The sequence below is a fragment of the Magallana gigas genome, chromosome 2 (genome assembly GCF_963853765.1).
Source record: "Magallana gigas chromosome 2, xbMagGiga1.1, whole genome shotgun sequence".
NCBI lineage: Eukaryota > Metazoa > Mollusca > Bivalvia > Ostreida > Ostreidae > Magallana > Magallana gigas.
In genome coordinates, this window is record NC_088854.1 from 7,026,190 (window position 1) to 7,053,577 (window position 27,388).

At 36.9% G+C, this 27,388-nt stretch overlaps 3 protein-coding genes across 11 annotated transcripts; 2 read left to right on the forward strand and 1 right to left on the reverse strand.

Annotated features, from left to right (window-relative positions):
• The first annotated feature begins 405 nt into the window (after nucleotides 1–405).
• LOC105329724 (solute carrier family 49 member 4) lies at nucleotides 406–5,206 on the forward strand. 2 transcript variants are annotated; one of them, XM_020067817.3, is made up of 11 exons: nucleotides 411–1,322; nucleotides 1,434–1,524; nucleotides 1,623–1,786; nucleotides 1,943–2,035; nucleotides 2,126–2,170; nucleotides 2,273–2,402; nucleotides 2,492–2,600; nucleotides 2,763–2,830; nucleotides 3,014–3,132; nucleotides 3,251–3,433; nucleotides 4,910–5,206. In XM_020067817.3, the coding sequence occupies exons 1-11, from the start codon at nucleotides 1,079–1,081 to the stop codon at nucleotides 5,056–5,058; spliced, it is 1,395 nt and encodes a 464-aa protein (XP_019923376.3). In that variant the 5' UTR covers nucleotides 411–1,078; the 3' UTR covers nucleotides 5,059–5,206. The 2 variants fall into 2 exon arrangements, with proteins under 2 accessions (XP_065930819.1, XP_019923376.3); XM_066074747.1 differs by lacking the exon at nucleotides 2,126–2,170 and having other exon boundaries at nucleotides 406–1,322.
• Nucleotides 5,207–6,985: 1,779 nt separating this feature from the next.
• LOC105329707 (solute carrier family 49 member 4) lies at nucleotides 6,986–18,270 on the forward strand. Of its 6 annotated transcripts, XR_010710697.1 has the most exons (12): nucleotides 6,997–7,379; nucleotides 7,472–7,562; nucleotides 9,900–10,063; nucleotides 10,218–10,310; nucleotides 10,400–10,444; nucleotides 13,017–13,146; nucleotides 13,251–13,359; nucleotides 13,504–13,571; nucleotides 13,696–13,814; nucleotides 13,979–14,161; nucleotides 15,397–15,631; nucleotides 17,544–18,270. XR_010710697.1 is itself a non-coding variant. In XM_020067822.3 (11 exons), exons 1-11 carry the CDS (start codon nucleotides 7,007–7,009, stop codon nucleotides 15,528–15,530), a joined length of 1,440 nt encoding a protein of 479 aa, XP_019923381.3. In that variant the 5' UTR covers nucleotides 6,993–7,006; the 3' UTR covers nucleotides 15,531–15,695. The 6 variants fall into 6 exon arrangements, 5 of the variants coding, with proteins under 5 accessions (XP_065930823.1, XP_065930821.1, XP_065930822.1 ...); XM_020067822.3 differs by lacking the exon at nucleotides 17,544–18,270 and having other exon boundaries at nucleotides 6,993–7,379; nucleotides 13,979–14,092; nucleotides 15,397–15,695; XM_011431051.4 differs by lacking the exon at nucleotides 17,544–18,270 and having other exon boundaries at nucleotides 15,397–15,695.
• On the reverse strand, nucleotides 15,787–27,113 carry LOC105329725 (serine/threonine-protein kinase DCLK1). Of its 3 annotated transcripts, none has more exons than XM_034443911.2 (16): nucleotides 26,908–27,113; nucleotides 24,974–25,695; nucleotides 23,852–23,948; nucleotides 22,031–22,150; nucleotides 20,674–20,759; nucleotides 20,303–20,336; nucleotides 19,717–19,816; nucleotides 19,532–19,589; nucleotides 19,068–19,187; nucleotides 18,588–18,734; nucleotides 18,174–18,307; nucleotides 17,899–17,976; nucleotides 17,677–17,773; nucleotides 16,472–16,552; nucleotides 16,253–16,357; nucleotides 15,787–16,157 (listed from the first exon to the last, which is right to left on the reverse strand). In XM_034443911.2, the coding sequence occupies exons 2-16, from the start codon at nucleotides 25,670–25,672 to the stop codon at nucleotides 16,044–16,046; spliced, it is 2,070 nt and encodes a 689-aa protein (XP_034299802.1). In that variant the 5' UTR covers nucleotides 25,673–25,695; nucleotides 26,908–27,113; the 3' UTR covers nucleotides 15,787–16,043. The 3 variants fall into 3 exon arrangements, with proteins under 3 accessions (XP_034299802.1, XP_034299801.1, XP_034299803.1); XM_034443910.2 differs by lacking the exon at nucleotides 26,908–27,113 and adding an exon at nucleotides 26,652–26,792; XM_034443912.2 differs by lacking the exon at nucleotides 26,908–27,113 and adding an exon at nucleotides 25,918–26,300.
• Between the last annotated feature and the right edge of the window lie 275 nt (nucleotides 27,114–27,388).

Genomic DNA, 27,388 nt, shown 5'->3' on the forward strand with positions numbered 1-27,388 from the left:
GACTTTGAGTCTGGCATCATCATGATTATTTCGTGCAGTCCGTGAGTTTACTTAGGTCGTTGTAGATTCAGACCAATCGATAAACAGGGCGTGTCAATTTCAGTCCTGTCACTTTCAGCCGCTGTAAATTTCGACCAATCGATAAATGGGGCGTGTAAATTTCAGTTTGGCTGTTTCTATAGAGCTATGAATTGACTATATTTTTCCGTAAGAAAAAAAGGAAATTAAACATGGTAGTTGTAAATATATAAAAAATATAGCCAGAAATACATTAGCGTGTGTTTGGACTCCCCAGCTGGGGATAATGGACGAGTTCGGTGCATGACATTTGTTACATGATGTTGAAGGACAGCACTATTACCATGTTGTAAATAAAACAGAAATTTGCAATCGCTATTTATGAAAATTAAGATAAAAGTCAGTATTTGTTTACTCTGAGAATTATTTTCTTTTTAAGATCCAAATAGCAACTAAGCTTTTGTATGTTGGTGACTAATTAGAACCGTTTTAACAAGACATTGGACTTTCAGTAGCATGTAACGATCTATTTCTTGCGTCAAAACAAGTTAAAATGACGCTGGTTTCAATCGATATATACACCGATTGCGTAGTATTCGTTCAAAAGCCCGACAAATCCTGTTGATTTCAAAGAGCCATGGGTGAGTCGCCAGCAATGAAATAGACAGGCCAACGTCACATTGCTGTTTGACTCAACTACCCAAAGTCCAAGCTCTTGTTAAAATGGTTCTATATTTAGAACATATCTCCATAGGTATCTCATTCGTGGAACTGGCCTATTTATTCATGATATCATATAAATTTTTCTTATTTCATTGAATGTTGGCGGTACATATTAGTTTTACATTTGAATAAAAATTCACAAGAGGGAAAAATATGTTACCGGTATATATCTGGACCATTTGTCCCTTATTGTTAGAGAGTTGATTATTCACAGCAGGTAAACTTATATTATCTAAATACTATTATCACATGACCCCAGGTGATTGAGGCGTAAACTTTGATATCGGATTTATCTTAAACGATCTTGAACGATCTTAAAAACCCGTTACCGGAAATAATGACGACCGGAAGTACTCAAGTAACTGAGTTACGGGTGCATGGCGTAAGGTGGTATTTGTTGTCTGTCGTCTCGCTCCACTGCTGTCTCCAGAATGCCGTGTGGGCGGCGTTTCCTCCCATCGCTCAATCGGCCAAGCTGGTCTATGATTGGACAGATTCTGACATCAACATGTCTTTGATTTATGGAAATATTGGTACCATTGTTCTGTTGCTACCTATGATTTGGATTGTGTTTGCAAAAGGTAAAAATGTTGATAGAACCAGTGATGTTTTATGCTCTTTGTATACGCCATTTCTTATAATGTTATTGTCAGGCATGTTAATGAACTGGATAATTTTTGTTGTGGTTTAAGGCATGAGGACAGCTCTGCTGTTGTCCACCTTCTTGACGGCCATTGGTACTGCACTAAAAGCCCTTCCCGTCGGCAATAATCTGAATTCATGGTAAAAGTACAAAGTTCATCTGAAGCAATTGCTGATGTGTCGTAAAACACAAATGTTTATTTAAATATATATTAATTTTATGTATTTAATTCTTTAAGGCTGATTCCTATTGGTCTTTTCTTGAACGGTTGCGGAGGCGCTGTGACGTCAGTTGGGGCTACCGTCCTTTCGGAGACGTGGTTCCCGCCCTCTCAGCGCGCCACAGCCACCGTATTCTACCTCGTAAGCGCCGCTGTAGGCGGGGCTCTTGTTTTCATTGTAGGTAATTCACAATACTCCATATAGCCTAGTCAAGCAAAAAAAATTCCACATAAACCTCCGGCGAATTGATTAAAGAGAGGCTGTCAATATTCAATAACATTCCACAGCTTTTGAGGTTGACCTGTCCCAGTTCTCTTCTGATATTCTTTAATTTTAGGTCCTGCTGTTGTGCCAGAGCCAATCGCATTATGTGACAATATCACGTGGTCGAAAAAGTCAAACTGCAGTGAACAAAACAAATCATATATCAGTACGTTTTTGTTCTCATTAAGGATAGCATTAATCGCAATCTTTAAGACATAGTACTTAATAGGATATTTATATCAATATGTTCTTTTAGATTCACACGAGGTACAAGAAGGATTAAAAGTTTTAAACATCACCGGTAAAATTCTTTTTTCCCTCTTGCAAACAGCTTGATAATGTCCAATGTTTGCGAATATAGAGAAATCAAATCTTATAACTTATGTTCTCTTGGGGTTTACAGAGTGTAGCTTAGCCGTACTATTGTTAATCTCAGTAATTTTTCACTTCCCAAACAAACCCCTACATCCACCCAGTGTGACGGCGAACACACAGAGACTGGGGCTGAGGGAGGGAGCGAGAACAGCAGTCAGGTAAGGATTTCTGTCACCGACTTCAAATGATGGAAAATCGCTTCATTTATAAATTCTTAAGATAAATCAAAATAATTTGTACCCTTTAGGGAATTGAGATTTTGGCATTTGGCACTGTGTTGTGCCATTTCCACTTCAGTATACGGAGCATGGCTAACGACTGCGGAAGTTGTGCTACATCCATTTGGCATATCACAAGTAGGTACAGGATACTTGTCTAGGTATCCTAAGGTAAATCAGTAAACTCTCCACTGGCACTTTTTTAATCAGGTAAAAGTATTACATTCAGTATTTTAGTCTGCCTTAGAAGTATCATAACAGAGAATCTATGCACATATATCGCCGGTGTTTCCTTTGAAGAAAGAAGCTGGGTGGATGTCTTTTTCGGGTGCTATTGGTGGGACTCTATTTGGAATGGTTCTATCAAGGTTCAACGTTTTTACATTCCAAACTTATATGATTGGTCATATCATTTCTTATTTGTTTCCAATTTACAAAAATAAAAAATAAAACAGAATGTTTTAAACTCAGACAACTGCTTATACGGTATTTGCTGATTAACAAATGAAATCCAGACCATCACTTATACAGTGTGGTTATTTTATCCATAGGTTGTCGGACATCTTTCATCGCAAGATGAAAGTGATTATGATGGCCATGTTCAGCATTGCTACTGTGTTTTTCCTTCTTTTCATTTTGATGTTGATTGAAGTAGTACCAAATGAACATTGTAAGTATATACCGAAATTTCCACTAAACCATGCAAAATTTTATCGCACGCGAATTAAAGTTGGTTAACCTTTTTGAGTTCTATGGAACTACATTTAACGTCGTTGTTGTTTCCTCAGGGTTGTTCTATTTCACGTACATTGCTGCCTGTGTTATGACAAGTGGGGCCCAGCCACTGTACTACGAAATCGCGTGCGAGAACCTGTTTCCGGTCTCAGAAGCCGTTATATCCGGTTTCCTGGCTTTTCTCCTCAATGTTGGGAGCTCCTTATTTCTACTTGTGACTCTCATACCCGGCATAGGTAAACACCATTAAATGACTGGAGCATATACAATTAGCTTTTCGTCCATTAAAAGGACTCAACGTAATCGTTTCCCAAATTAGAATTTGAAAAATCGCTATTTTGAGACAATTTTTGTATTGACTAGGTGGGTATGTTTATTTCTATCGATCATGTGTGTTACTATCGATCAAGTATATTACTATCGATTAAGTGTCAGTATATAACGTAATATCAATCAACTTTATTACTACGTTTGCAAATTTCAAATTGATAGACATTTTTGAACAAATTAACTTTATCACTACGTTCGATAATTTCAAATTGATAGACATTTTTGAACCAGACTGTTGCCATTAAACACTGAAAAATTTAATTCAACAACGATTTACTGATTTCTATGGTGGCATATCTCTGCCCCTTGTGTGCAAGTTATTTTTCTATCAAATATGTCGACATGCAAGATAAATATGTTGACATGCAAGATAGTTATGTCAACATGCAACATAACTATGTCGACACGCAAGAAAACTGCAATTAGATAAATATTATACAAAATCTCAAATATCGCCCACCTGTGACATCCAAGATGCTAGATGCTACCTTTTTATGTCGACATGCAACTTATTTATGTTAACATGCATTATAAATATAATGACATGCAACTTATTTATGTCAACATGCAACTTATTTATGTCGACATGCAACTTATTTATGTCAACATGCAACTTACTTATGTTAACATGCGAGATGAATATGTTGACATGCAACATAGTTATGTTTACATGCGAGATAAGTATGTTTGATAAACAACCTATAAGTTGTATTTCAGTATAACTAAGTTGCATGTCGACATAGATATGTTGCATGTCAACATATTTATCTTGCATGTTAACATAACTAAGTTGCATGTCGACATAAAGAAGTTGCATGTTGACATCAATAGGTAGCGTATCTGGCTTCTTGAATGTCACATGTTGGCGATATTTGAGATTTTTTATAACGCTTATTTGATTGCAGTTTTCTTGCATGTCAACATAGTTATGTTGCATGTTCACATAATTATCTTGCATGTCAACATATTTATCTTGCATGTCCACATAATTAATAGAAAAATAACTTGCACACAAGGGGCAGAGATATGCCACCATAGATTTCTGCACTACATATAAAAAAATATTCAAATTGGTTTACCAGTATGTGTCTCAGTTTCATGCTGAATGGCATTGTTTCTTTTTTATGTTGAAAATAATTCGAATTTCTCCCTTTCTTTTTCTGGGCGTTCAGCATAAATACAATTTGTACCTTTATGATTATAATCCTAGTTATGTGTAAAATTCCTGGTATGTATTTTCTCATTCCAAAAAACAAACAGCGCTGGTACAATAAGTTACCGCAGAAATCAAGCCATTAGCATTGCAACAATAACATAAACAACAATTTTAAACTGTTGTGTCAGATGTTATTTACAGATAAACACGGTCAACTTTTTGTCAGGTACCATGTGGCCAAACTGGGCGGTGTTTGTGACGTCATTACTGTCCGTTGTGGTGTTGTACTTATTCAAAGAGGAGTACAGGAGGATGGACATAGATTTACCAGTCAGCCAATCAGAAGACTCGGACCCTGAACATAATCGTTTCTGACAGTGCATTTAACTTTTTCTATCACCATCAACTACTTCGAAGTATTTAAAAGTTTCGAAAAGATGGTCGATAGATGTATTGCATTTTACCGTAATTTTTTTATTTTTGCTCTTATATTATCACGATATTAAAATAAAAATTTGTATTTGTTGATTTATTTATTTTGGGATAGTTTGCTATCAAATTTTGTGAAGGGTCATTTTATTTACAATTTATGAAGAACTTCAAGAAGTTTTCATTTTCATTTTATTTACCTAAACATTTCAATACTGAATACTGCTCACTAAAAACTTTGTAAGAAAACCTGACAGTGAGTGTACTAAGCACAATTAACTTTTAAAAAAGTCACGGGATAATGGGCACTTCGGACGCAAAGCAAACAACTACATGTAATTCCGGGATAATAACTAACTCGATAGATTTCAAAGGCAAGGAAAGAGAAAGAATAACATGGTATTATTATCGAACTAGAGCTAGGAAATATATGATCATATATAACGCATCTTGTCGCGTCAACTAAAATTGATAAGCTGAAAAAACACCCTTTTTACCATTGTCGACTCGGATCCTTCATCACAAGGACTGGTAAACTCGTATCTTCCTTCAGCGATCTGATCAAACAGCTCCTCTTGGTCATTGCTGGGGCTACACATCATTACAAGTTAAAGTGAAAACTAGTTGATTTGTTTTTTTTTAATTCTATATATAGAAAGTGAACTAAGCAGTTTGTTACACCCTTCGAAAGATACTAGTTGCAATGTGACCAACACATAAATAAATAAATTAAATGAAAATAATTATATCTAATTTACGCATTTAAAATAAGTTTCCATCATAGCAAAAACAACGTAAAAAACACCATGTTCATACCTTTAAGGATGCCGTTTACTCAGGGTTTGAGTTGTCAAACTCGGATTGTTTTAAAGTTCAATGTCATGACTAAAATTTGTTCTAAACACAAAAGCAGTTATAAAATGAATTATTATTGACATAACATTCGATATTTGACTATATTATGGAATTAGACTCAAGGACTTATAGCAAAACAGAGGAAATTCGGACTTAATTTTGCAGGTTTGGTTTCCGCTAAAAAACATTTGGCGTACTCTAAAATTAAAATTAAAGTATCATATGTTAATCAATATGACTTTTTATATATTTTCTGTTTCATGGTATTATTTCATTTAAACATAAAGATATCGTATGGCTCAAAATGCAAAAATATTGAAAAATGCTAAAAAAAAAAAATGTCAAAGCTAGACACCTTATCTCAAAATTTTGATGATTTACCTCATATAAATATTATACCAGGAGAATAAGGTCGTTATAAGTAGTTTAATATTTTAAATGTTTTTGTATTATCGTCATTTCATTTTTGTTAATTAAAAAAACAATGGGTAGATATTTGAAAACTTGTAGAGGAAATTCGGACTGAGGTATTTTTATTAACAAATCAAAACTAAAAATTTAACTAGTGCCACTCCTATTCATAGGCTGTTTTTTGATATTTAAAGAGTTTAAATATTTGTAATATTTTCAAATTAACAACTAACGCTAACCCTTAGAGAAATTATCACATGCATTGATGTACTAGTATGTCATAATCTCCTTATGGAGGAGATAACGTGTGAATGAACGAATGAAGGATAGCCGTGATTGCGCTTACTACACGTTAATCTATTTGATTGTTGAGGCTATTAACATATGCTTTTAAATTCTTTGTATGTTAAAGAAATCACGTTTCAGGACATTAAATGATCCATGAATTTGGCATAATAATTCTTGCTGTAGATATCTAAATTTAAAATATCAATGCAGAAAAATGCATATTATATGACATACATACACTCAGATATGTCTGTTCAATATCACAAAGTTTTTATCCCTTACCATCTAAGCATTTTGTTTTTTATTGTTGCAGAATTGATGGACTAAAAAAAATGAACTTATGTTATCTAAAACTTATCATATTAAGGCGTGTACTGGGATATCATTTATCTTAAACTGTTATCATTTATCAAAAAAAAAAACCAAGACGGGACAGTTGTGGAGTTTTTCGAGAGTGTTACCAGAAGACATGACTACCGAAAGTAGTCCAGAAACTGAGCTACAGGTGTACGGCGTCCGTTGGTACTTATTGTCTGTTGTCTCGCTCAATTGTTGTCTCCAGACTGCCGTGTGGGCGGAGTTTCCACCCATCGCACAATCGGCTAAACTAGTCTACGATTGGTCAGATTCTGACATCAACATGTCTTTGAACTATGGAAATATTGGCACCATTGTTCTTTTGCCACCTATGATCTGGATTGTATTTACAAAAGGTAAAAGATATCAATAGAGTACGAGCGATGATGTTTCATTTAACTGTAACTAATTATGTCTGCATAAACTGGATTTTTGTTTGTGGTTTAAGGCATGAGGACAGCCGTGATATTGTCCACCTTCTTGATGGCAGCGGGTACCGCACTAAAGGCCCTCCCAGTCGGCAATGATCTGAATTCATGGTAAAAGTAAAATTAGATGGCAATCAGTTGGTATTTTGTCGAACATATTTTGTCTTTTGAAGAGAATTTGTTCTTAGTTATCAATGTTTTTATTGGAATCCCCAAACCTTTTTCTGATGGACCCTCCTCTTTGTATATAATCTGGAAGAAGCTGAGAGTCAGTTTAATTCCTGTTGCAAGCAGCACATGGAGAAGGCAACTAAAACCTTAATTACAATGATTCAGTGGCCCAAATAGAGCCGAAACTGTTCAGTTGCATGGTAAGTATCTATTCTTTAGAGAGGTAATAAGTCAAAGGATTAACGGTTTGTCCGGGAAGATAACAAGTACCGGGGCTAGAGGACCAAATAGTGCCGATCCGTCGATGCCACCTATAGATCTGTTTAAAGTATCAACAGTTTTTCCCCCTGTATTGCTGATATTTCATTATGTTGGATTATTTCTCGATTTAGTTATTGATGAAAAGTTTTTGCCATTCATTCAAATTTACAGCCGAAAACGTTTGCACATACACACAAATTGTATTTTTTCGCAGCACCGTGGGGTTTTTTTTGTGTTTGTTTGGTTTGGTGTTTTGTTTTTGTTTTTTGTTGTTTTTTTTTTTTGTTGTGGGGGGGGGGGGTGTTATGAGGATATCAAGGTTATATTGTATAACGTGGCGTCAAACATGAATGCTTTAGTATCAAATGGTATATCATATCTTTAGGACGAAATGAATAGATTAGAGGGTGCGTTGACAATAGATAAACAATCGACACATTTTGTTGAACGGTATGTTAATCCTGGGTACTATATAGTACTTAGCATATCATAGTTTTTTACATTTTATTAAAACATAGAGTTAAGCAACAACACTCCGCTTATCAAAGCCACTCCCAAGATAGATCATATACTTACAAAAATGCGGTGCCCAGACTAAATGAAAACTAAACGGCAATCAAAGTGAGAGGGTAATTGTTTGGCTCACCGACAGATTTTGGTAGTCATTGTGCATGTCAGATAATGCATCACAGTAAAAATGTGTCGGAACAGCAGTAATAGGTACATCAGCCTTGTCAAAGAAAATGATACTGAAAAGTTTTGAAAATTACAAAGAGTAGTTGAAGTTCTGAAAAGAAAGGCAAGCTGGACATTCGTAATCCTATTCAAAGTTTGACAAGAGGGAACAGAATATACCACAGCAAAACTGTTTTTAAGCTGTTTCTGTGTCATGCTATATAAAGAATTTCAGTCACAACAAGCTCGACGGATGCGTTCACAGGAGCAAGCTAGACAACCAAGTGAAATATCATGTGTACTAGTAGATAGCCAAAAACAAAAATTAAAATAAAAACAATCTCAGAAGAATCAACCACATATAAATTGTTATGAATAAAGCTGGTAAATTAGATATCCTTATTGAAGAAGGATCTTTTGATAAAAAAGTTAAGGTTTTTGTAGATGCAGGAGCAATAGTCACCCTTACGTCGATGAGCATAAGAGTTGATGTTTGTGAGAGAGAGAGAGAGAGAGAGAGAGAGAGAGAGAGAGAGAGAGAGAGAGAGAGAGAGAAAGAGAGAGAGAGAACTACATCGTCTTAAATCATAAATACCCCTCGATAACACAGATAGTTTTATCACCCCCGTCCTCTAAAAAGCGTGTAAACTTTGCAAATTATATTACAGATCATGGTGAAAAACAATCTGATTAATATCAAAGCATCGTGTAGCGTCATTAGAATAAAGGAGCGGATCGAGGATCTGATTTTATTAATCAGATTGGGCGAAAAAACAACTACATCAAATGCGATTGTCATTCAGGACGATCACTATTAGCGCTGGTTTACCAAGAGCTTAGACGGTCGGTGGGATGTTGCTATAAACTTTGCTCATCAGAACAAGCTGTCCAATATTGACTTCCTTTCTACTTATTCGCCATGAGAAGCTCACTATTATTCATTGACTGTAAAATTGTTTTTTTCCCCAAGATCTGCTCTGTTGTGTGAAATTGACGTTGTTGCTGGGCCAATACGTCTGATTCAGTGTCCCATACAACAACCACTGTTTAGTATCTAAAGTAACTATTGTTTAGAGTAGTACATGTGAAAAATCACAATACCGACAATTTGTCAGAGAAGATAACAAGTGCCAAGGTAAGGGACCCGGATAGAATCCGCCATGAAAGTTTCAGAAGGTTAGGTATCCAACACTCTATTTTATCCTTGATTGAAACCCAATGTAGGGATGTTATGATAGATTTTGTCAGTGGTAGAAGAAAATTGTTTTCCTATTGTATTTTTACGAGCAAAGAAACATTTGAATTTATTAATATTATTTTATTCATTTTAATTTTTTTCAGGCTTATTCCCATTGGACTTTTCTTGAACGGTTGTGCATACGCCATGACGGCAGTTGGGGCGACTGTCCTATCGGAGACGTGGTTCCCGCCCTCTCAGCGTGCCACCGCTACCGTAATCTACATAATTAGCGCCGCTGCTGGAGGCGCTCTTGTCTTCATCGTAGGTAAATCACAGAATAGCCTAATCAAGCAATTAAGGGCCGATTTCTTTATATCTATATATAACTTGGCTTTGCATTCAGAATTCTTGCTAGTGATAATGTAAAGAATTTGTATTCAAGGGTTTAAATAATGATTCAGTAATGTTCTGACTTGTAGGACCTGCTGTTGTACCGGAACCAATCGTATTATGTGACAATATCACGTGGTCAATGAATTCAAATTGCAGTGAACAAAACAAAAGATATATAAGTACGTTTTTGTTTTCGTCGAATTGTTTAGTAAATCTCTTTTCTTTAAGACAGAAAACCTAAAGTAAAGTAACAACAATATTCTTTTAGATTCGTACGAGGTACATGAAGGTTTGAAAGTTTTAAACGTCACAGGTAAAATACTTACTTCACTCTTGCAAAACAACTTTTAAAGAGCCAATGGTTTGGGAATATTAAGAAGTCATATATTATTCAAATCTCTCGAGTTTTTAGCTCACCTGAACCGAAGGTTCAAGTGAGCTTTTCTGATCACCCGTTGTCCGTCGTCCGTCCGTCCGTCCGTCCGTCCGTCCGTCTGTCTGTCTGTCCGTCCGTCTGTAAACTTTTCACATTTTCAACTTCTTCTCAAAAACCACTGGGCCAAATTTAACCAAATTTGGTACAAAGCATCCTTATGGAAAGGGGGTTATAAATTGTAAAAATAAAGGGCACAGCCCTTTTCAAAAGGGAGATAATTGCGAAACAGTAAGTATAGGGTGCATGTCTTTAAAAATCTTCTTCTCAAGAACCACTGCACCAGAAATGCCAATATTTACACAAAAGCTTGTATATATAGTGAAGATTCTAAATTGTAAAAATCGTGACCCTCGGACCAAAACTGGGGCCCCAGGCGGGATTCAAAGTTTAACATAGAAATACATAGGAAAATGTTTAAAAAATCTTCTTCTCAAGAACCACTGCACCAGAAATGCCAATATTTACACAAAAACTTGTATATATAGTGAATATTCTAAATTGTAAAAATCGTGACCCTCGGACCAAAACTGGGGCCCCAGGCGGGGTTCAAAGTTTAACATAGAAATACATAGGAAAATTTTAAAAAAATCTTCTTCTCAAGAACCACTGCACCAGAAATGCCAATATTTACACATAAGCTTGTATACATAGTGAAGATTCTAAATTGTAAAAATCGTGACCCTCGGACCAAAACTGGGGCCCCAGGCGGGGTTCAAATTTAACATAGATATACCTGAGGAAAATGTTTAAAAAATCTTCTTCTCAAGAACCACTGCACCGGAAATGCCAATATTTACACAAAAGCTTGTATATATAGTGAAGATTCTAAATTGTAACAATCGTGACCCTCGGACCAAAACTGGGGCCCCAGGCGGGGTTCAAAGTTTAACATAGATATACCTTAGGAAAATGTTTAAAAAATCTTCTTCTCAAGAACCACTGCACCAGAAATGCCAATATTTACACAAAAGCTTGTATGGATAATGAAGATTCTAAATTGTAGAAATCGTGACCCTCAAATCAAAACTGCAGCCCCAGGCGGGGTTCAAAGTTTAACATAGAACTACATATGAAAAATGTTTAAAAATTTGTTCTCAAAAACCACTTCACCAAAAATGCCAATACATACACAAACGGTTGTATATATAGTGAAGATTGTAAAAATCGTGACCCCTGAATAAAAAGTGGGGCCCCAGTAGGGGTTAAGATTTTAACATATATAGGAAAATGTTTTAAAATCTTCTCAAGAACAATAGTGCAACTGTTTGGGATATTACTATGCATACATGTACATCCTTAAATAATGTAGATTCAAAAAATTGTAACTCCCGGACAATTGATGGGCACCAAGAGGGGTTCAAAATTTAAACATTTTAAAAAACATAAAGGAAAAGTTTAAAAATTTTCTTCTCAAGAACTACAATGTTTTAGTTTGTGGAATTTCTATGCCTTCGCTCATGTAGATTCCTAATTGGTAAAATCGTGACCCCCTGACCAATACTGGGGCCCCAAGATGGGGTCAAAGTTTATTATAGAAATATAAAGGTAACGTTAAAATATCTTCTTCTCGAGAACTACAATGCCTCAATTTCTGAGATTACTATCATGCATACAACCTTGGATAATGAAGGTTCGACAGTTTTAAAATAGTGACCCCTGGACTAATACTAGGGACCCAAGATGGGTTTAAAGTTAAATGTAGAAGTACCGGTATATATGGAAAATGTTTAAAAATCTTCTTTTCGAGAACTACAATGCATCAATTTGTCAGATAACTACGTACGCACCCTCAAATAGTGTAGATTCGAAATTATAAAAGCTGTGACCTCAATCTAATACTGGGGCCCCAAGAGGTGTTCAAAGTTTAGCATAGAAATAAAGAGGGAAAATGTTGAAAAATCTTTTTCTAGGGAACTATAATGCTTCAGCTTGTGAGATAACTATGCAAGCATCCTTAAATAATGTAGATTCCAAATAATTAAAACTTTAGTCCTGGACTAATACTGTGGCCCCAAGAGGGGTTCAAAGTTTAACATAGAAAGATATATTGAAAATGTTTTTAAAAAGTTTTTCTCGAGAACTATAATGCTACAGTTTGTGAGATTATTATGCAAGGATCCTCAAATTGTGTAAACTCTAATGTAGTGGAACCAAGAGTTATCTTTCTTGATGTTCTGTACAGTCTGAGAGATATTTCTCTTGAAGTGGAACTCTGCTACGTTCAGTTTTTCAGGTTGTGTACGTGCGGTCCTACCGCAGTGCTACACATTTTCATTCCTATTTTACTGTTTATGTTGTTCAAGCCAACCATAAACCTCGGACCATAACTGGGTCCCCAGAAAGGGGTTCAATGTTTAAAATAGAAAAAGCATATGCTACGAAATGTAATGTTACAAGGAACTGCTGTTCAGGTGAGCGATGTGGCCCATGGGCCTCTTGTTTCATTTAGAATGTAGCATTTCTGTTCTACTGTTCATCTCCGTGATTTTACACTTCCCAAACAAGCCTCCACAACCACCCAGTGTCACGGCGAATACACAACGACTGGGGCTGGTGGAGGGATTCAAAACAGCCCTCCGGTAAGAATTGCTGTCACCGACAAACATCAATTGCAAGTATAAGTGGCCGAAATCGTAAGACATATAAATTTTAGAAATGAATTATTATTATTTATGCTATTTAGGCAATGGAGATTTTGGCACTTGGCGTTGTGCTGTGCTATTCCCGCCTCAGTTTTCAGCGCGTGGATTACGACAACGGAAGTCGTGCTACACCCATTTGGGATATCTCAAGTAAGACTCAACATCCTAGCTATCATTAAATTCCCCACTGATAATTTGTTAATAGATAAAATATTACATTGAGTATTGCAACATGCCTTCGAAGTATCATAACAGAGAATCTATGCACATATATCGCTGGTGTTTCCTTTGAAGAAAGAAGCTGGGTGGATGTCTTTTTCTGGTGCTATTGGTGGGACTCTATTTGGAATGGTCCTATCAAGGTTAAACTTTTAAGATTCCAAACTTATCTGATTGGTTGATCACTTTTTTTTATCTTAAATTCAGTGCCCGGACTACACGAACCTCTAACTGTATACAGTATCTGATGTGGTTTTCTATCCATAGATTGTCCGACGTCTTTTACCGCAAGATGAAAGTTATAATGATTGTCATGTTCAGCATCGCCACTGTGTCTCTCCTTCTTTTCATTTTAATTTTGATTAAAGTATTATCCAATGAACACTGTAAGTTTATATTAAATCTAATTAATATTTCTACCAATCATATCGTGAAATTTTCTCGCATGCGTATTAAAGACGGTAAACCGCTCTTAGCATTTTGTTAATACATGTATTTCTTTAGTGTTTAGATTTCTTCGTACTATGCGTTGGCGTTTTTGTTTTCATAGGGTCATTCTATTTCACGTACATTGCTGCCTGCGTTGTGACCCTTGGAACTCAGCCGCTCTACTACGAAATTGCGTGCGAGAACCTGTTTCCGGTCTCAGAAGCCGTTATATCAGGTTTATTGGGGTTTCTAAACATTGTCAGCAACACCTTATTTCTCCTGGTGACAATTATACCTAACATAGGTAAACACGAGATTTAAGATTTGAGCTTCTCATTTTCGTCTGCTACTGTCATTTCGCTGTAACTTTAGGTTTTCGGTTGGTTGGGTGGGAGGGGTGAGCAAGCTTTTAGATAATGAACTGGATTTCCTTTTTGTGTATAACTTCTGTTCATACTAGAACGCAACCATACGTTTTACATTGATTGGTCTATTTTGCCATCGACTTTTAAAGTTTATTATTCATCGCCGAGTAGATTTTCTGTCGTATCGGTATAAAGTAAGTTAACTTTGGTCCCTGAGTCTTGCAAACAATGACTTACCGATAACGAACATTATCACATTGTTTGAACTACTCTACCCAAAGTTATTGCCCTTAGCTCTAGAAATACTTGAATATACTGTTATTTGCAGTTTTCCCGATATTTTGCTTTGTTTTTGGGCAATGATAAGACATTTTATTTTACCGATATGCGATATTGATAACATACAGATCAAGTTAATGTTTTATGCATATGTTGATTTACTTAATTTCTTAACCTGTATTGTCCTTCAGACTTTGAAAATAAAAGATTTTTTCTGTTGTGTTTATAAGTGATGGGCTAATATACCATAAATATTATGCTAATAATGACATTTTTCAATCAGATTTCTTTAAAGTATTTTTAACGTTCAAAAATAAACGTCCACTGTTATTAACCATGTTTTAATGATCAAATATTTAGCTCTTTTAAAATACTTGATCTCAAGTTATATGAACTTAGCACTTTTGCATCCTTTGAAACTAGTGTTATTTTAAAATGATATTCAAAACAAATGCAACAAAAGAAAAGCAGCAGTATGCTATTTTTATGTTTTAATGTTGACTTATTCTTTAATTGGAGTGAATTCAGTATTTGTGTTTACACACAACCAAATGTTTACAAATTTCAACAACTCTTTAATACTAATAATAAAAAAATGTTGATTAATCTGTGTAAATTCATTAAATGTTTTTTCCTTTTTCCTTCACTTTTGTATTGTCACTCTGCAATGCATGCAATGTATGTATTTTATGTATTACCGGTATAGTTCAACTGATTTTTCTCAACACTGTAATTTATGCAGTTCAGAGAATAAAGAAATTGTCATTGTCATTGTCATTGTGTTGATGGAGCAATCGTTTAACTCTGAAGCCTTAGTGACGCCTTAAGGTAGATAACGTTGCCTATCTACACGTAGATGTAATAAATAGGTAAATGTACCTTCTTCGTTTGTCAGGTACCATGTGGCTAAACTGGGCGGTGTTTGTGACGTCATTACTGTCCGTTGTGGTGTTGTACTTATTCAAAGAGGAGTACAGGAGGATGGACATAGATTTACCAGTCAGCCAATCAGAAGACTCGAAACTGTGAACAAAGATGTTTCTGACAGCGCTAGCTGTCACCATTTTACCGTCACTATCAATTACGGACACTATTTCACGGACACTACTCCTTGATCCACCAACTTCCAAGTACTTCAAATAAGTTTCGATAGAATGCTGTATTGTATGTTAAAAATTTAATGTATAGTTTCAACGTTTTGTTATTTGTTGCTCGGGGATGAAAATATTGATTATCATTTGTGATTTGCAATTGGTGGGACAGATACTTTATAACTGAAGAACAGTTCAAGATATTTTTATTTATTTACATCAACATTTCAATAATACATCAATACTGAATACTGCTCACTTAAAGCTGTGTAGTAAAACCACTACGAAAGCACCATCAATAAATAAGTCACATGATAATCGACCCATCGAAAGCGAGGCAAACGTAAAATTCCTGGGATTATTTTTTGGGCTGACTCCATGGATTTCAAAGGCAAATAATGAAAAAGCATTAAATGGTCTCCTGTCTATTTATATATTGTAATGGATGACCCTAGAAGATCTCGTCTTCATCCTCTCCCTCAGTACTCGTTTGTTGTTTGCTGGGGACAGTAAGCCCCGCCCTCCGTCCCTGGAAATAACGTGAGGGGTGGTCCAACGGCGTGCTCTGTAAATGATATAGCAAAGGTGTTACAACAACTAGCTGTGTACAATTCAGAATTGCCAGATGTTGGACACACGTCACGTTATTAAAGTTCTTACCGCCACCAACCGGATACCGGCACGGCTCCGTGACGGCTTATCCCGCCGGGAAAAGTGTCGGATATTTTCCCCGACAGACAGTTCTTCGTCTTTCACCGTCTCCGCCTTAACAGAAAAAACAAAACATGATCTTATACAAAGAATCAAGTGTATGGACTTTCACAGGTCTTTAAGGGTCCCTTCATCACTACACACTGACGTATTGTGACGTATACTCACGGTTACCCAGGGGTGCCCCAGTATGTCCACCGCCGACAGTCTATCCGCGGGATCCACCACTAACATATCGCTAATCAGCTCCTATCGTGAAAAAAAAATGATAATCAAGATTAAAGAACATTTTTAAGCGCCCATTCTGTACTTTACACTATCTCTAGTGACGATAAATAGGAAGTAGTCAGGAGGATTTAAATTTTGATAGATTTATATTTACACGTCGCGTCAACAATAAGCAGATGTCACAGGGATACAATTGAATATAATTAGTATTAAGTAAATCATTTATTTACTCATTCATTCATCCCAATCGCAACTTCTCGGGTCTTTCCGGCAAGCTCGGAAAAACGCCTCGTATGTATTAACATCACCGGATGTTAGAATTTTATACAAAATGGAGTCGCTTCCCATTAAAATAAGTATCGGCTAGACAGTCTTGTATGTCGCTTCTGTGTTATATTTTAGTGTATATCGTTTACTTTAATGAAGTATAGCTCACATCTCAACAGATCGTAAAATGTGTTCTATTTATATCAAGTTTTACAAAAAGGGGGGTTGTCATGGACGCCTAGGTAATACATTCGAGGTGTTTTTCCGAGCTTGCCGGAAAGGCCCGAGAAGTTGCGATTGTCATTCATCCATACATTTCATTATTAACTCATTCATGGTTTACTCGTGTTTGACTGGTATTCGTGTTCTGTCACGTGATTGTATTATTTTGGGTTGTGGTTCACCAAATACGGTAATAGCTACAATATGTCTATATTTGGTAGTGGAAAAACAGGTTTTCATGGATGTGTATGGTCAGTGCGCAAATGTGAGTGATAACACTTAATTTATAATGTTTTGCACCATGATTTTAGAACATAACTCGTTTGCCAGCAGACGGCGACAGTTTTACGACTTGTCTGGTTAAATAGTTTGAGACTGTCATTAGATTCAAACTATTACGTTTAAGTTTTACTGAAGGCGAATTTGGTGAGAAATACTTTCTTTAATTGTTTTTATCTTAAAGTTAAAATATCTAAATATTATAAAAATGTATGCGTCAATTGTATGAATGTTTTCATTTCAGGTCACCTTCTCATTATCATTATTTTTCACCATAATAATGTAACGTTGAAAAAACTGGACCATCCTTTTATTTATTTATTTTGTACGAGGAGTACGACCCCGTGACACAGACAAACTGAAAAAGCGCCCCCTACCATTGCCGACTCGGACACATCATCCCAATAAGGACTAGTGAACTCGTATCTTCCTTCAGCGATCTGATCAAACAGCTCCTCTTGGTCATTGCTGGGGCTACAAAGTACACAGCATCACCTGTTTATTACATGACCGTGATCAACGAGCTATGGGATTATAGTTTCATTAATCCTATAAATATACTATTCTAGTGAACTACATATTTTGATTTCAACTGGTACCTTGCAAAGGGCGGGAATCCACACAAAAGGATGTAGAGAATGACTCCTGCTGCCCAAATGTCGACCTTGAAGTCGTACCTGTTTGAAATAAAACATTATCAAAGACACGTCGAAATCATAATTATATACATGTAACTCTTGGTCATCATATATACCTTGATTAAACACGATGATGTGAAATACGGCTCCAAGTAAATTGGCAAAAAAATAAATTCTCAATATCCATTGAAGGTCTTTTCTTAAAAGTTTAAAACAGGAAAAAGTCATTGGTTTACCCGACTTCAGAGAGAATTTCCGGCGCCACATAGGTTGGGGTACCACATACTGTAAACAGCTGATCCTCGCAGTACGTGGCCAGACCAAAGTCCCCGAGCTTCAGCGACTTGGAGCCATCAGAGTGGTCAATGACCTGTGATGAAAAAACACCAGGTAAAATAAAGACAAGCGGTATACGTCAGTCACGTGTACATCTGTACGTAACAAAGTGACGTCAGCTGTACAGGATTATTGTCTGAAGCCACGTTCTGAGTAGATAGCTCTAGACTGAAATGGCTTTTTCTGGCTCATCACGGGAAACCCACGGTCGTTCTCATTTCTCTTACCTATGAGAAGAGAAGGAGACCAACGGTGCATGGGTTTCCGATGATGGTTCATGCTGGACTTGCTTTGTGACGATGTTTCAAACTTACCAGCAGGTTCTCTGGCTTGACGTCCCGGTGGACGATGCGTAGGTTATGGAGGTACTTGAGGGCGTGTAGCAGGTTGTTGATCATGCTGCTGGCGTCCCTCTCCGTGTACTTAGTGGACAGGGCGATGTCATCAAACAGGTCCCCTCCCTGTAACACACACACACACGTGTCAAGCCAGGACTAATATGTATAAAAAATTCTTCCGTAGAAGTTATTACTGATCTAGATAATTGAAAAAAGCCGGCAATGAACTTGTCATTTTAAATCACGCTTTACACTGTAGTATGAAGATAAAACGGTCTCACTACAATTACATGTAATATTTATTGACAAATGTTGAATAAGATAAAACATATCTTTTTAAAAAATCATTTCTCCATTGTCACTTGATTTATGTTCCCATCATAGTTTCCTCCAATAAAAAGTATGCCAAAAGAACCCTTCTTTTTATCTTGACGTACAAACTCTTCTACTCTTTACCTTGACATACTCCATGACTAGATATAAACTGTCCTTGGTGTCAAACTCTTCCACCAGTAAGATGATGTTCGGATGGTTTACTCGTCTTAGTATTGCCACTTCGTTCTCTATGATGTGTTCCTGGAATTATGTGGTTAAAAGTATGAGTGTCACAGAGAATACTAGTATCTCGTTTCAAACACTGGTTGGAAATCACGTGACACTACTAATTGTTTTACTCAAATAAAACACTGGGATGGAATCACGTGACACTAATAAATTTTCTACTAAAAATATCATCTTTGCGAAGATGATAAATATTATCCTTTGGTAAGTATTGATAGATGCAAACAGAACACCAACTAATGCAGTAAGTACTCTATCATTTCTAATTAAATGATAAATTGAAATGCAATTAAAATTGTGCCATTTGACTGACAATCAATAATTCTCATATTGTATATCAATGCTGACTCCATTCGTACCTTTCCTTTACATCTTCTCTTGTTAATGTTCTTTAAAGCGTACATTTTCCGCGTAGCTCTGTAAAAAGAAATGGTAATTAAAAAATAATGAATATGAAAACTATAACTCCGAGATATTTCCCCTGCTGCGAGTTGTATTAACATTAATGAGGTCTCTACTCCTCATTTGTATCACCTCTACTCACCTGTCCATGCATTCTTTGACCACGGCGAAGTTCCCCTCCCCAATCACCCTCCCCACGTCGTATTTGGCCCGTAATGCAGCTGGCCCGTTCTCTGATTCATCTGTGTTTAAATGATTTAAAGAGCTCATTCATACAAGAAAATGTAGTTAATTTTCATTAAATAAAATACGAATTAAACTTTTTTCTTTGAACATAATAGTTTTACATTTTACTTATTTATAGGTAAAGTATTACTTTCAATGAATTGTTTATGAAGACATTACATAATGGCTTCTGATAAATTGAAAATACAAAAAATATGAATTACAATTTTTCTTTTAATATTTTTGCTAGTCATGATTACTCAAGTTACACATTATTTTAATTTTTATGCTATTAACATAAGCTTTAATAGCCACCTTTAGAAAATTATGCTTTGGGAGAATGAATTGATTTTTTCTTTTATAGATGCTGACTCTCTCATCGACTTTCGATTAAATGTCATGATTCACATTAGTCTCTTCATATTCAAGTATGAGTAATAACACGATAATATTAACATACACTGAAGACATTAAATAGAAATATGATTCCTATTTAAACTTACCCGGCGATTCTCCATTACCGTTTCGATATTTTGGCTGAAAGAAAAAAACATAATTAATTCTCAATGCGCAAAATAGTGCCTGAGTAACTTTAGATCTACACAAATAATTCTTCTTGCATTTTTTCGATAATCTCTTTAAAATCCATAATCAGAGAAAAAGTGCTTTTGCTAATAAATGAAATTCAAGTATAATACTAACTGTTCATTGGTTAATTAAAGAATCCAGAGTTTTATGCTCGAGATTTGCTAGTAGCTTCATTTCAAATTACATGTACTTCATCAATATGCACTCGGGGGTACGAATCGTAAAGCGAATCTGACTAAAATTCTCAGCCTTTTACTACGATGATAAAACATCGCATATGACTTACTGCGGAGACAGCGCGGAGCTTTCTTCCGGTTCTGGGGGATGACAATGGAGACTTTGATCCTGTGGGTGAACGCTTGGAAAGGACATCTGATTATAATAGAAATGCAATATATGTTATAAACTTCCGGTCAAAAAACTTTTCCTCACCCACCCACCAAATACAAACTTTAAACCTTTCTGTGTAATTAAAACATATTTGAAGTACCTTCTTTGAAAAAAAAAACCTGAGAGTCTTACACAGAATCATGTAATACATGTATGCATGTACTGTATTTTTAAGAGGAGGTCAGTTCTTGTTAATCAAGCAAGCTATATTTCCTGTGGATGTGAGGCCTTTACATGGTTTGAGTGTCCCGTTGGTTTGTTTGAGTATTCAATTACCTTTGGTACACAAACCATGAGCTGTAGAGGGGGATTTCTGTGGGAGCGAGCAAGAGATATCGAACCTGTCAGTAACATGGTAAACAGTTTAAAAATGTAAAATATGGAACCCGGTCGAACAAAGTTAGCAGCTAATTGACAGCCGTTTGAGAACCTGTGAAGTTGTCAAAGTCGTCTATAAAACCATTCTGATTTCATTAGAGCCTCGTGATGGATGAGGTTCTCCAATGTCACACAGATAAAACTAGAGTGAGAAGTACGATTTCGTTGAAGACCAAATTAAGTGTCATTTCATTGCGTCTTAAAAGTACATTCAACAAAACTATTTCCAAGCTGACTTTAAATTCTTGTTCGTACTGTTTTTGAAATGAAATTGAATTCAGAAATATTATACTCGACCTTGCAACTTAATCGTACTACATTAAAAGAACATTTAGCAGAACATGTATTTTTGTTCGATATACATATATTGAAGTGATAACATGCATTAGTTTTATATAAAAAGAAATGTATTTCGATATTCAATCTATTAGCGCATGCAGACTATGTAAACTGAGTAAATATTCATTTTTAGTTCATACAGAGCGACGCTTTACATTTGTTTGAGACAAGTCTGGTGCCATGACCAGAATACTCATGAATTTATATGCATGGATACATTTTCTCCAGCATCTATTGAGGTGCAGTAGGGATGGCGGTCTAAGTTTCGGAACTTATATATTATTGTATAGTATTGCAATAAAAAATGCTTTAACCAAATCAAATATCTACTATAGTACTAATATTTCAATTATTACATCTCATTTGTATTGTATTTTTATATAACAGTATCGGAGGCATGTATATTATTATACAACTACAAAAATGATTCTTATAATTTTTTAAAGTATGTATCACTTAAACTTTATTACAGTGATAATCTGAATTAGCAGTATCTTATAATTTGACCTAGCAGTATCCATAGCAATCATCATTACCTTCGTTGAGACTACGGTTGGAGAGAGACAACTTGCTCGCCGGACGTGACGTCTTTGGTGACCTCAGAGTCACCCTCTCCGTGAATTGCACGGGTCTATATGGAGACACCAGTTTAACTTCTACAAAACAGACAGAAAAATCAATCAGTGGTGCATACCTGGTAGAGTCCGGGAGATTAAGGGTTAATTCTTAGGGAAGGTAACGCAAAAGATCGATAATTACCATATTACGTAACTAATCATACATTCAAATATGAATCACGGAATTGGAGACCGAGGGCAATAAACCAACAGAGATCCTTGTAGTCTTGGAATGGTTAGATCGATACAAAACAGAAGTCTCTCTCTCCTCCCGTTTTATATGAAGCAGTTAAATTCACAGAGCATTAAACCATGGCAATACATATTAAGCCTAATTCAAACAGGGAGCCAAATGGAGACCTGTTAAAGACTGATTTAACATGGTTTGGAAGCCTCTAAATCTTAGCAACGACTTCAAATAAGACTAGCACAGAGAAAGTCAAATACAGAGAGGGATGGGGGAGGGAGGTAATCTAAAGAGTAACTACATATATTAACATGCCGCACATTTGGGAAGTGATTGTATGATCAATGTTAATAAAAGAGGTTCAAATAACATAAAAATATTCCTTTTCGGAAACGACTCTGTCAAAACTAGAGGAAGTGTCGGAGAAATGTGGCGTAGGAAGCTTTACATCATTGATAGGTTCACGGCAGTACCGGGGGAATCCGGGGCACCATAAAATAATCACGGGTGGTGGAGGTCTACTCAGCAGCAAGCCCCTGTCTGGGCTCGTTATGGAGAAACGATTTGTCTGTTCAGAGTGACTAAACTTATTGATTTTCTGTCATGCAGCTCCTAAAACAGTTTCCCCTGACCAATAATTTCCCTATATTGTCCCTGAAAGAGTCTGCATGAAATGACTCAGCGCTGATACAGAGAGGTTACCGAGGATTCAGCAAACACTCAGCTCTACCTCCAGATTAAGACGGACTTTGTCACACGTATTTAACCTTCATTTACATTGGTCACCGCAATCTGCCTCCGTCTGTCGCTCAATTCTTGAGGCGCTGTTACATGTATATAGCTACGGTATGCCAAAATCTAAAGCGCTGCTAGCTACTGTATGCCAAAATCTAAAGCGCTGCTAGTTACGGTATGCCAAAATCCAAAGCGCTGCTACTGTATGCCAATACCGAAGAGCGATGCTAGCTACTGTATGCCAATTTCTGAAGCGCTGCTAGCTACAGTATGCCAAAATCTAAAGCGCTGTTAGCTACTGTATGCCAAAATCTAAAGCGTTGCTAGCTACTGTATGCCGATTTCGATCTGGACCGTAGACAAGCAGTGATAATATCAATACCACTACAAGGCATCACATTTGATCTTATTATAACATTAACTTCATCATTAACATTGACATAAATGTTGATAGAATAAGGATATGATTTGACTAGATTAGCAACCTTGCATTTCACCACTTTTGTTTTATCCGAGTTTATTGAAAGGGTATTACTATTGTTGTTGGATCAGGGTTGATACACATGTATAACACAGTATATGTTTTAGGTTTAGACTTTATTTGACAGTGGCACATTACTTATACTGTGGTAATTACCACACTTTTATTGGACCAGAGTTTAGTTGACAGTGGTACGTTACTATACTGTGATAATTACCATACTTTTATTGGACCAGAGTTTAGTTGACAGTGGTACGTTACTATACTGTTGTTCGATTAAATTGTATATGATATAGTGGTATACTGCCACTGCTGTCTGATCAGACTGGTGTCTTACCATTGTCATCGAGATCAAAGTCGTCCTGACAGAGTTTCTCCTGGCCGTACGCTATATACACGGTCTCCTCCCCGAAGAAATCCCTCAACGTGGACACCTGAAATGGCGGAAAAACTAGTAAAAAACAGGATCTACTTTATGTCAGAAAGTTTATTTAACAGAATAACATACCCTCCTCTCTCTCTCTCTCTCTCTCTCTCTCTCTCTCTCTCTCTCTCTCTCTCTCTCAGTAAAATTAGTCGTGTGACAGATTAGATCGATTGGAACAGAATGATGTTCTCAATGCGACAGAATGGACTTAGCCTTTCTGAATATTTGATGTCCTGCCCCTGAGGGATCTAAAAAAGTGGGGCTGCTTGAGTTGGAAGCATGAGCCAGATGTGCTTTTGTTACTCTCTGTGAGGACTGGTCGGATTCCAATTCGTCCCCGTTTGACAGTCTGACAGTGATAGGACACCGCACGGAGCATAACGCGATTGTTCAAATAACGACGTTGATCGTTTTAAAACCTTATGTATACTTATGTTAAAGGTTCACAGAAAAACATATTATAGCCCTAATAAAGCCGTACCCCGTGTGTTTGACATGCGAATTTTAAATACAGATCGGCCTGGGATCCAATAATCCTATCAGTGCACTGTACAAGCCACGGTCCGCCAGGAACAACAGAAAAGTTATTAATTTTGACGAGCGATTATCGGAATTATAATTAGACACACCTACCGTGTGGCATGTATTCACCAATCAATGACAATCCTACAGCTTATCTTGGAAACATGCAGCGATCTTAATAAAGTCGTCAATCGAAGCCTCTTTGATCGACCATTGTATTTTAATTGCAATTTCAGAACTTGACAATCGATTGCACGTTACCTACGAACAGGTACCCCAGACACGCCAAACGCAATATACGGCATAACATGTAAATGAAACATTGGGTAAATGTAATTGTAGCTGAGAGAATATGCCTACCAAAAGTTGGACATAGTGTCCTCGGATGAGACTTAATGACAGATGTTGAAACTAATAAATGGCATGTTATTATACAGTATATAAAGGTTTCCATTCAATATTTCACCAAATACATCAAAATAAATGTGACGCCCTTGTGACATCATTTACCTGTCTTCCGTCTAGGGTAAAGATTTTGCGGACCGCCCCAGAGTCCAATTTAATGGCCTCTGTGATGTCGGCGAGGACCTGGTCAAAAGACTGGGCCGTTTTCTTATTTAACAGCACCCTGACGGCTTTCCGGGGCTTGGGTCCGTTCCGGATCACCGTCACTAACTTGGGCTTTACGTAGTCCTTGAAGTCGCTCTCCGGGCCCTGGAGATGTCCCAGTAACGGCCCGCTCCCCCGGGCCTTGTTGTTCACGTTCCAGTGTGGACCCTGCATGCATGTGTAATCCAGGTGTTTGAACACATCCGTGGACGCGCACACGTAACTCTCGCCCTCCTCTAGTTCGTCCAGGGTCCGGATCTTGTGACCGTTTTCCGCCGTGAAGATGTACCGTACTCCGTTCGGCAGGATGTTCTTATCACACACCGGACTCGAAGTCAATTCCGCCATCAGTGACTCAAAGGTCCGGAAGCGCTCAGCGGAAACAGCGTACACGATTCCCTTAAAGAACCGGTCCCCGTTCCTGTAGAAGCGGACTTTCATGGCGCGCTTGTCGTCCGAGTGTTTCATGAGGCTGTGACGGAACAGGTTCCCGTGAGCGCTGTGGCTAGGGCTGCTTCGACCGTTGCTACGTTTCGAGTACTTTACCCCTCCAAACCGCTCGTCTGAGGCAAAGTGCTCGTCATATAGTCCATTCTCCATGATCACCGAACCCACGGTCAGAACTTAAAGAAAAGAAAGTATGCCATTTCACTTTCACCAAACATTACATTACCAAATAAAAGTTCGAAAATCAAACTCGAACTGCCGTAAAGTCCCTATACAGAGAAATTAAAGTCCCATATTGCAATTTAATGCTGAATAAATGGTTCAGATGATTGGATTTTTCGTGTTATTTCAACTGTTCACTGTTTGTCTTTTACCCTTTAAGTATACAAGAAACATACCTAGACATCTTTCCTTTTTCGTGTATTCACCTAAGCCTCTTAAAGTCCCCTACACAAATGTTCCACGATATACCGTGTAGATACAAATATTATTTAGACACGGTCACTCACAGAGTGTAATAATAACAAGTTATGTTTGACCACGGTGCCAATATTACTTTAACTCCAAGAGCCTGTTGACACAGACAAAAAGCAGCTAATTTTCTGCGTACAATGGCCGCGATAGATTTGTTCCTCGCTAAATGAAACAATTGGTATCTGCTAGGCTGCACGAGCTTGGTCTTTGTCTGGGGGTCCGGAAGGTCTCTTCGCAGGGGTCACCCTATAGAAGACACACTTACACGTCTGGGGTCACTTAAAACTCATCAATCGCGGGCTCGAATCGCCCCATTTTATCACAAAATATTGCGAGATACAACTGAATACAAAAGTCAAATGAAGCTTGTCTAACAAATGGCTCCTATCGTTAAAATCTCGAGGATCTGTACATTGTGTTCTGAATTCAGCTTGAAGACTTTGTTCCAATATAAAGAGATCGTATACATCGGGTATACAGTATTTTTTCAGAATTTTGATATCCAATTGATCAACTGCGTGAACTTTAAATCGAGCGTACATAAACGGCTGATCGTTTGTTTGTCAATGTAAATAAAATTCTTAAAATACACTCTCGACCATTTATCTTTAGAATAAGACCAATGTAACAAAATTAATAATAAACTAGGAAATCCTACCCTTATCTCTCATCGTGTCTCAATACTCCAAACTACCAACAATAATCCCAACCAGGGCTGAAAATTTTGGAAAATGTCACTTTGATCTGACTTAATGCTTTAACCATTTAGGATCGTCAACGTTCTTTAACAACAAACAAAATGGTATTAATCCCTTGATCCGATTACCAAGTGCATGTTAATAAGAAGTCAGTGGCTTTTTACCGTTAAAATTAAAATAATGCTCTGAATGCTTTAAATTGATCACAGCCCTTACCTCTAACAGTGGCCGTCCTGTCTAACAGAGAGGCAGCTTTCCTTTGTTCAGACCGCGACACAACAGTCCAATACCAGACAACATGTTCTTTGCATACATTATCTGCTGCTGAGGAGGAGGAGGGAGAGATGGCGGGAGAAATCTCGTGCTAGTTACGGAGGAATCCCAGTGACACTCCGGGCCTAGCGATCAATATTTAAACTTAGCGCTGTTCCATAACGTACTTCGTTTTTCTCACAAATGATAAACGTTTTAATTTCTCAGGTTTTAAAACGAGCAGTTCTAATGTAACCTTTCTTAATAAAGAAGTATTGAGTGGTATAACTCATATATACGCTACATTAAACATCTTGTATTAAACAACTTGTAAAGTGGAAACAACTTGCACGAGTCGTTTTACACATAATCCGCTGCTAATAACGAAGAAGAGGAGTTTGGACGCACGAATTACCATGTTTGTCAATACAATATTCACCGAGTA

What these genes read in the sequence shown, in the direction of transcription:
- LOC105329724 (XM_020067817.3), top strand. Translation starts at nt 1,079, where the DNA reads ATGACGACCGGAAGTACTCAAGTAACTGAGTTACGGGTGCATGGCGTA. An exon ending in ATCCATTTGGCATATCACAA is followed by an intron (nt 2,601 to 2,762) that starts GTAGGTACAGGA and finishes TTTCCTTTGAAG; the next exon opens with AAAGAAGCTGGGTGGATGTC. An exon ending in TTTGGAATGGTTCTATCAAG is followed by an intron (nt 2,831 to 3,013) that starts GTTCAACGTTTT and finishes TTTTATCCATAG; the next exon opens with GTTGTCGGACATCTTTCATC.
- LOC105329707 (XM_011431051.4), top strand. Translation starts at nt 7,007, where the DNA reads ATGTTATCTAAAACTTATCATATTAAGGCGTGTACTGGGATATCATTT. An exon ending in GAAAGTTTTAAACGTCACAG is followed by an intron (nt 10,445 to 13,016) that starts GTAAAATACTTA and finishes TGTTTCATTTAG; the next exon opens with AATGTAGCATTTCTGTTCTA. An exon ending in AGTATTATCCAATGAACACT is followed by an intron (nt 13,815 to 13,978) that starts GTAAGTTTATAT and finishes TTGTTTTCATAG; the next exon opens with GGTCATTCTATTTCACGTAC.
- LOC105329725 (XM_034443910.2), bottom strand. An exon ending in CTTTGATCTCGATGACAATG is followed by an intron (nt 22,151 to 23,851) that starts GTAAGACACCAG and finishes TCTGTTTTGTAG; the next exon opens with AAGTTAAACTGGTGTCTCCA. An exon ending in ATGTGTCCGAGTCGGCAATG is followed by an intron (nt 16,553 to 17,676) that starts GTAGGGGGCGCT and finishes TTTTCACGATAG; the next exon opens with GAGCTGATTAGCGATATGTT.